This window comes from Gobius niger (genome assembly GCF_951799975.1).
Source record: "Gobius niger genome assembly, chromosome: 8".
NCBI classification, from domain to species: domain Eukaryota; kingdom Metazoa; phylum Chordata; class Actinopteri; order Gobiiformes; family Gobiidae; genus Gobius; species Gobius niger.
This window is the reverse complement of record NC_136859.1, coordinates 24,396,472-24,405,819: the sequence shown is the minus strand read 5'-3', so window position 1 is coordinate 24,405,819 and position 9,348 is coordinate 24,396,472. Positions and strand designations below refer to the sequence as shown.

At 39.6% G+C, this 9,348-nt stretch overlaps 1 protein-coding gene across 1 annotated transcript; it reads right to left on the bottom strand.

Moving 5' to 3' along the window:
- Window positions 1-1,179: 1,179 nt before the first annotated feature.
- mc2r (melanocortin 2 receptor) lies at window positions 1,180-8,878 on the bottom strand (the record flags this gene model as incomplete). Its single annotated transcript, XM_079560684.1, has 2 exons — window positions 1,180-1,723; window positions 8,526-8,878. 2 exons carry the CDS (start codon window positions 8,876-8,878, stop codon window positions 1,180-1,182), a joined length of 897 nt encoding a protein of 298 aa, XP_079416810.1.
- Between the last annotated feature and the right edge of the window lie 470 nt (window positions 8,879-9,348).

The window sequence follows — 9,348 nt, the reverse complement described above, 5'->3', positions numbered from 1 at the left end:
GTAATGCAACTCTATCCTTCATACATAATATTGTCCTTTATCCCCATATAAAGATGCAAATACATTTACACTGAAGCAAAACACACCATCATTCAGTGACTGCGATTCCAAAAAGCAGTTTAAAAAAAGAAAGAAAGAAAAAAGGTTTGTGAATGTACTTTTCTCTGACAGTGGCAATGAGCGTTCTAGTAGATTTGAGATTGCAAAGTCTATCAATCAAACAGGGATTTCTTACCAATGAAAATCAAGTAACAAACAACGCAGTTCATCAGAATGCAGATGAAAGCCCTTTACAAATGTGTGAGATGGGCAAAAATCTGAGGCACTCAGGGCATGTACGCAGTTCATGATTGGCACAGACTGTGTTTCAAATTCACACCAAGCAATTGATTAAAGCAGGGATATTACACTTTTGCAGATATTTGATAGTGCTTTCAAACACTTCTTGATCATTTACACTTAAAGGTGCATTATGCAACTTCTTATGTGAAAATTTGACCTTGCAGTGACCCAGCAGGTGTATGAATGGTCAGCATGGCACCTTTAGTATCGATCACAATGGCCTCCACAACACTCCAATCAATTGTTTTGGGGGTTTTCTGGTGAGAGGGTCTGTCGGTAATGAAAACCTTCCAAATTATTGGTCCTGGAGCGTCTTAGCGACCACTGTGACGGAAAGTAAAGGCGCCATGCTGAACACTCATACAGCTGCCGGGTCACTACGATGTCAAATATCAACTTCTTGTTCTACATAAAAAGTTGCATACTGAACCTTTAAATGCAATGTTGATCTAAAACATCTTACTTTAAGTTTCCCTTGACCCATTCTGCAGTTGTTTTTGCTTGATGCAGCTCTGTGACAAAGGGATAGACTATGCTATGCACCGAAAGGGCCGTAACCATTCCTGGTTACGTAAGGCAGAAGATGAAGATGAACCAGGGGTAAATGATTGTTATTATTATTGTGTAGCTAATGCCGCGGCAAATTGAATTGTTCCTGCTGAAGATTCAAAGATTACTCAAACATGCATGACTGGCTCAGAAAACAAGACAACCTTTATAATTATTAAGTTCTGGTTTAGTCCTGAATGTATTCACGGTCATGTTAATAGTTTTTCACTTGACCTTTATTTAACCAGGAAATCAGATTTTCCTGGTTCTGGTTTATCATGTCATGAGTCAGTCACAGCAGTCCCAATGTGAGCAGAGTAGCATCTTCCTGAAGGTGCGCCTCAGTTCAGCACAGCGAAAGGCGTAGATGGCCGGGTCAATGAGCGCGTGGGACATCAGCAGCACCACGTGGAGCTGAAACAAAGATCTATAACACTCACAATACGGGTTCATAGGGCACACCATTATTATGATCAGGTGGAGGAAAAACGGTGTCCAACAAAACAAATACGCGCCGAATAGGATGGTCAGAGTGAGTGTCCCTCTCATGCTGCTGCCCCACCATCTTTGCCTCCTGCCGCTCGGGAGGGAGGCGATTTTGCGGGCGTGGATCCGGGCTAACATGAACATATAGACGTACAGGAAGCAGATGATGGTGAGTGAAACAACAAAGAAGACCACAAAACAGATCATGATGATGAAAGACTCGAAGAAGCGAATCATGAACAGCGCGGACACGCCGCACACCGTCCAGATCAATGCCAAGATGGCCGCCGTGCGTCGCATGGTCATGATGTTGTAGTAATGGAGGGCGTGGAAAATGGTGATGTAGCTGCAAAAAGAAAGCAAAATGCCTGGTTCAGTGGCATGTTTGTGTAAGCTCTCAGAGGGTTTTCTTTGTTCTGTCAGACAAAAGTTCCTTAGAAATCCTCTGTACTTAAGTGTTGTGGGGGTTTTGCTTTTCACGCAAGAAGCTTTGTCAGCAACAAGTGATCTTTATTTGCCAGCAGGCCAAATTTATACTGATCCAGTAGGAGTGTAACTTGTAAATATACCACCTTTAGACTATTGATGGGTTAGAATAAATCTTACCCATTCTAACCTATCTTTAGAATAAAGAGAGTTAAAGATGAGAAGTATGCAGCACTTGAATGAACTACAGATGATGGCTTGAGAACTCTTGCTATGAGTACAAAATGTAACACTTGTGATCCACTGCACATCAGTAAATGTTAATTTGCGTTATTGTTTGGCAGAAGTGAAAACATGGCACAGGAACAAAGGATTATCAATGTATTGTCCAAGTGTAAATAGCTTGAACAAAGCTCAAACATATGAATTATTTATGGAATTTATGCATGATACAATCATTACAAAGTGTCACCTATAAAGTTTGTATACTGCAGTGTTGACGCACTGCGTGAGGAAAGTTACATGTTTCTCTGAGGTGAAAATTGCAGCGGTGATGCATTGACACGCCTATTTGAAGAAATAACTTTACATATCACATTTCGTCTGCTGAAAATAAAGTCACTGAGAATGGAGTGTGGACGATATAATCATAGATTCTCACTGAAATCTATCTATCTGAATATATGCCTCTTACTCCTTTTAGGTTAAAACACATTAAAGCAGTACTAAGTAACTCTTGCCCCTAGAGGCCATAAGCGCAACTGCAGGTGTCGTAGCAAGTTGTGATTTTTTACTTATTAATTGTCCATGAAAATAAATACTACGCTGACAGAAAATACAAAGGTAGAGAGGGATATTGTACATCTAATTACACAATGGAGATATTTTTTTGCACTCAAACTTGGCTGTAAATACTGTTTAAAGTGGCGCTAGCCGCAGTTAGCTTTGCCCGTTAGCCTGTTAGCTTCTTCTTTGTGATTCTATTAGTGTGTATTGGTGGCTCCGGTGCGGTTGCAGTCAAGTTGCAAGTGTGGTTTTCTGGCCAGACACCCCAGGGGGAGATGAAAGATCCTCCAATCATCCCATTAACACTTATGTTGCCCCCCAAAGGGACTACGAAAAGGATTTATTAAGGTAAACAAGTTGCTGCAATAACTGTGATAATTAGTATCTAATAGAGCTGGGCAATTTTCCCCAACATAACTGTTGGCTGCAAATATATTTTAAATATATATACGTATGTATTGTTTTTTGGTTCAAGTGCATCAACATACACAAAAATAGCAAAGGCAATCTCTGTAAAAAACTGAAAAGTCACTGTGTTGTGCTCAGATTTTTTAGCGACATGATTGTTTGGAATGCTATGAATCTATACATACAGTATATATTACACAACATTGAGCCAATTTTAAAAATTATTGAAGTTTATAAAAAATATGTTGTTGGTTCCTTTTTGGTCATTCGGCAGCTCCCTGATGTTTCAAACCTACCAGCCTCACAGATCAGCGCTTGCACTATTTCCATCCAGGTTTTAGCAGTGGCTTACACTTTTATCCCATGTGAAGAGTGCTGTTCATTTTGCTCTCCCTGCTTCACACTCTAAATCTAATTTGTCAGTTATAACTCACAGTCCTGCTCAGGCACGTCTTCAGCAGTGGAGCAAGAAATCCAGTCACAGAAAAGGGTTTGGTCAGTTCAATATGCTGTATCTGTGAGCTTTTTGAAGACAGCAGGAGGGAAGAGAACATCCACCTGTGAGATTAAAGACATGGCCACGTAATGCTGGAGAGTTAAGAGAAATGTGTGTCCAGTCCGTCGTCTATTGTGGCAAAACTTCGGGCTGAGATACTGCATTTCAGTTGTCTTTATGAAATGAAATTAATCATGGCATTAGTATCTAACAAAACAATAATAAATCAAACTGAAAAACCTACTGTAAATCTTACTGTTACTACTCTTTTGGTTTTTGTGTTCATTCCATCGAGAAATTCTCAACATTGCCCCAGCATGGCACTTAAAGGGGCTGGAAGCAAGTTCGCCATTTTATACTCACTACTGCCACCTCAGGCCACATGTGTAACTGCACCTTCTATATTAAGCTCGTGCATGACGGCAATTCGGGCCGAAGTGACACATTTTTGAGTGACCGTACAGGATTTTAGAGGCAGTTGTGGTGAACAGGTCTGAGCTCATTCTACACATTAGGACATGGCTGGAACATGTAGGGGGAGGAAAATACTTAATTTGAACATTTTTAAACTCCTTATAGTCCCTTTAAATAAGTTGCTTAGTTCTGCTTTAAACGTGGACAAGGTACAGCATCAGCCACACACTTTAAACTATCTTCTTATTGTCTCTATAGAGTATCAGGACAGTAGTTTGGCAAAGAGCAGTGTGCAAAGCCGTAGCATGTATTTGTCTCAAATTGGAGTTGAATCCACACTGTGGTTACTTTTACTAACTAGTTCTCTGAATGTCCATGGTCTAAAACGAATTTACTGTCAGGCTAATTCTCACTGGTAAGATAAAAATAACCGTCAGCGGCAAGTTTCAGTTCATCTGTGGTTCTCACACTGTGGGTCAGGACCAGAGGTGAGAGAATGTGACCATTTACCTCCTGAAAGTGCACATTGTCGTTGTGTCCTTGGGCAAGACACTTCACCCACATTGCCCCCAGTGTCTGTGTACATTGGTGTATGAATGAGAGTATGAATGGGTGAGTGGATCCTTGCTGTAAAGCGCTTTGAGTGCCTAAAGTAGGTGGAAAAGCGCTATATAAGTTGAGACCATTTACCATTTTACCATTTAAAAAGTGTGTTGCACAGTGGTGCTGAATTGAGGTCATTCTGTTCAACTTCTGCCTTGCTCTACTGCCCCCTAGTGCATTTTTGCTTTGTGCCCCAGAAAGGCCAGCACCGGCTCTGGACTGAGATCTAGTCACATCTTTCTGCCGCCCACATTACACGATTCGAACGAGTCCTGTCGTGAACCCTCCCATACTACGAGACACGACGCTCTGCGACGGGTTTCAACTCGTCACGACTCGGGAAATACTCACGGCGACTTCAATCGTGTAGTGTGTGTGTTCAGCTCACTGATCCAAAGATCGGCAGTTCCATCCCAGCTTCCATCAGCACATTCTGTCATTGTGTAATGCAAATTTTGAATGGCATTATTCATTTACATTTACTACTTGTGGCACCGGTTTGTAAATGATATATTAGCTGATACAAGTGTATTATTATTATGACCAACCGTAATGTCTTAAAGTAGATTGTTGGCCTGCTGAGCTGATATGGCTTCTCTTCTCCACTGCGATCCAAAAACATGCACTTTGAGTTTGGTGACTTTTGAATCTGAAATGCCCCAGCGAAGGAATGAAGCTGACCCTCAAAAGTTCAGGGTGTCTCAAGCTGGACTTAGAGCCGGGTTCAGTTTATTTTAAGTTTAGAAAAATTAATAAACACAACATATTTTGTTCCACTTGAAACTTAAATCCCAGTCAGATCCACGGGTTTTCTCTGGATTAGTTGACAGAGTGGGACATGCCTCTACATATGTTATATATTAACCAAGGAATTGATGATATCTGAAAAAAAACACGCTACCTTCAGATGCCTCTCTGTTTGAACATACCGTACGTGCTTCCCTCAACATTAAAGCACAGTTTAAGCTCTGCAATATGAATCTAAATTAAACTAACTTGACTTAAATTTAGAATATGAGTGGTTGTTTCATTTGGTTAGGAAATCTAAATCATACTGCCCCTTTTATTTAGTTTCATCTTATTTCCTTTATTTTATGAGCGTAAAACATTAAAAAACAATTACTAGATTCAAAATCAAAGTCTGAACTTTTATTTCAAGTAAATTATCTGAAGTAAGTCATAAGAAAGTCAGAAATTGTGCAAGTAATCTCGAACTAAAGATGCTCAAGGCGATCAAATGATTACCGGTACATGAATGTGGTGTGATATATCATTATACCACCATATATCACCACCAGATAAACATCACAGGATAGTCATGCAATGTGTGGTTTTCTAAGAAATGTTTGGGAACAATTTGCCAATGTTTAGAGCTTGAACTTTTCCCTGTTGCGACACAAATCTTCATTAGATTGTGTAGGTTAGGTTAGGTTAGGTTAGGTTAATTTATTTGTACCCGTGGGTAAATTCGTCTTGCAATTCTGAGAACTAGTCAACACATTAAAACACATTATACAAAGATAAAACATCACACATATATTAATATAAAACATGTAAGTGCTCCAGATACGAACAGGATGTGCCTTTGGTACAGATACAACTGAAGTTTAAGCCACTTGACAGTAACAAAGATTAAAAAAAAGCAAATGTTAAATTGCTGTTTAGTTTGCGCGCAACAAACAAACATGATGCATAATCGTGTCCAGAGGTGATTTGCATTACAAAGATAATAAATGCATGACATCTCAGCAGCACAATGTTCAGACAATGCGTATAGCCATGATGCGCTGAGTGCTGTGTGTGATTAATCTCCTGTACGAAGCAGAGGCAGCTGTGAACATGCCCTATAGAACATTTTAATGACCCTTTCAATACACTGTGGTTTTGCTGCCTTTTAGTTGGTTGTTTGGTTGCTGTGGTTTTTTGTTATTTCATCCCCAAATAAAGCCCCATTTAGCACTAAGCTTCTTGCAATACAATAATAATTACAATCCTTCAATGCGGGGCAACCTGTAAGGAGCAGTGGGCGGCTGCAGTTCAGCACCCGGGATCCATCTCCGCATGTGGATCAAAGCTCATGGTGTATCACTAAGCTGCAGGACACCCGTGTCTGAGGAAACCGGCTCAAGACTTAATTATGAGAGAAGACGGACTTCTCCTGTATTGTTTTAAAAGCGGTATTAGAGAAAACAGCAGTGTCAGCGCTGATAAATGTAGCTGTAATTTAGGTCTTAATGTTGTTTCATTGTTATAATTTGACGGGATTGTGTTGAACAATTGTGTAGAGTGATTGGGTTTATGTAGGTGGTGTGAGTGGTACAGTCGGGGTGTTTGGGATGTGTTTGGTTTGTTAACTAACCTGCTCAGTGACAGATGGAAACTATGTAATGATAAACTGAACTAAGCTAGCATATCTCTGAGTAAAATAAACTCATCTATATACATTCCAGGGATATTTCCGGAAAGGTTACACTGAACTTGAGGTGAACTTCACTCGCTGAAGCCTTAGTAACTGAACTGAACCATAATTAACACTGGTATGCTGAAAATAATTAGCACTTTCAAAGGTGTCATTATTGCTTATTGTTTCTTACGCTGTTGTTCTTGCAATCTCCTAAAGCAAGCTAAAAACAAAGTCATTGTTCAGTAGTCATAATTATGGCTAAATGACTACTGAATACTGCAGAGGCTTGAGCAGGTAAACATTTCTAAGTATGTTAACTACATAAAGACTGCTTACTTCTTCAATACAACAGTGTTAGTGATGAATATACTGTACATCACATACTGAAATCTGTGGAATGATATTCATCTTGCCCGTTAACTTAACTGACAACTAATCATCACAAGCGTCTGAGATTGATGTCATTGATTGAAATAGCCCTAAGCCCTTTTTTATGTTACTGAAAGTTGAGGTTGAACTATTCACTGATGCCATGTAAATAAGGCATCAATATTGCAATGCTGTCAACACTGGCCACAGCTTTTTGAAAGCAGAAGGTTCATTAAAGCAGAATATTATTTACCCGCAACTTCCCTCCAAATTCGACCCAATGTCATCTGTGGTTGATTTGGTGCAATCAAACTTGCAACAAACATTGAAACTCATATTTCTGTTTTCAATCTTTTACTTCTGCAGTAAAGGGAGTTATTCTTGTCTTTATTTACACAAGTACACAAGCCCCATATGTCGGTATTATTATTTGCAATTATCTCTAACATACAACATCCTGTTTAATTCTTTGATGTCTAGGTCATTGCTGGTTTCCAAACAGTTCCTATATGCAGTTTAGTCATAAATGTGCAGCCCTGCGAGACAACTTCAATTGTGAAATTGTGCTATACAAAAACAATTGTTTTGATTGGATAACAGCAAGCAGTAAAGCTGCAAAAAAGCACAGCTCCTTCTTTATGGGATTAAAGATGAAAGGGAGATAAGAAAAAAATCTACAAAAATTACTGACAGCTCAAAATCCAATTGGATAACTTACATGTACATTCAAAATGGAGATATCAGTTTTAAAAAAGCGAAGAAAAAAAACAACAGAAAAGGAGCATTTGTTCTAGAACTACAGTATAAGTGTTTTTTAAATCAAGAACCCATAAAAGATGCATTTAGTGCTCATTTAGTGCTCCTTTTAACCTTTGCAGCCCTTGCTTTTTGAGGTATAAAGGAGAATGGGGGGAAAACAACAAAAGCTTTGTTCAATAGGTTAATGAATATAGGGAAACATGTATGTAAGTCTTATTTTCATATGGACATTTTAAATGGCTTAAATGTAATTTAAACAAATTTGATACAAAGGTGTTTTCAGGGGCAATTTATACATGACTTTGACTGCAAGTAAACTAGTATTTACAGGAAATTTCTTAGGTTATAATCTAATTTTATCTAATATTTGAGAAAACATATTTTTAATTGACAAATTCCCATGCCACTATACAAATTACTTTCTACTTTTCTGTGTTCTTCTATTATTACAATGGATAAATCTTTGTGTATATGTACACATACCGATCCACTGCGATGGCCAGGAAGCTGAAGATGGAGCCCATGAAGGACATACAGAGCAGAGAGTCCAGGAGGTCGTCCAGGCTGGTCTCAGGCTTCCCCGTCTTCCGCAGCTGTCCCACATCAGCGAGCAGGATCATCAGGTTCTCCCAGGACTTTGTTAGGCTGGCCATGGTGTTGAAGGCGGCCAGGCTGCACATGAAGCAGTACATGGGTGAGTGCAAGTTCCTGTTACTGATCACTGCGATCACCACCAGGAGGTTCTCCGCCAAACTGACCACTCCGACAGCAAAGAACAGAGGCACGGGAACTTTCACTTCAGGGCAGTCCGTTCGGTTTAGTGAGGTGGCATTCATGGTCAGCTGAAAGTACAGAAAATAGAGGGTAATGTTTGTATCCAGGAGGAAAAAGATAGAACAGGGTACAAGACAGAACAAGTGGTCTTAATGATCATGATTTCTGCTTAGTTCTGTTTTTTGGAAGAGGGAGCCCATAATTCTAAATTAGATCGTTAAGTGTGGTCCAAACACATCCTATCACGTTCCACGGCATTCAAGAAGCAATAACCAGCCAGTTTGTTCATAGAAAATAATAATAATAGTAATTGATGCAAGGCACACAATGGCCTGTCTGCTTGTAAAAGGCTCTAAGCAACAAAACACATTTAATTTGGCAACGAGAGGGGGGAAAAAAAGCGAGAAGCCCCAGCATGTGTCCTGGAAGTGAATTTGTGAGGGAGTCTGTAGACTCATAATGGCTACAAACCTTCAATCCACAACTTTACATTTTTCTTTGATACACCCATTCCTTGTCCCATCTATCAAGG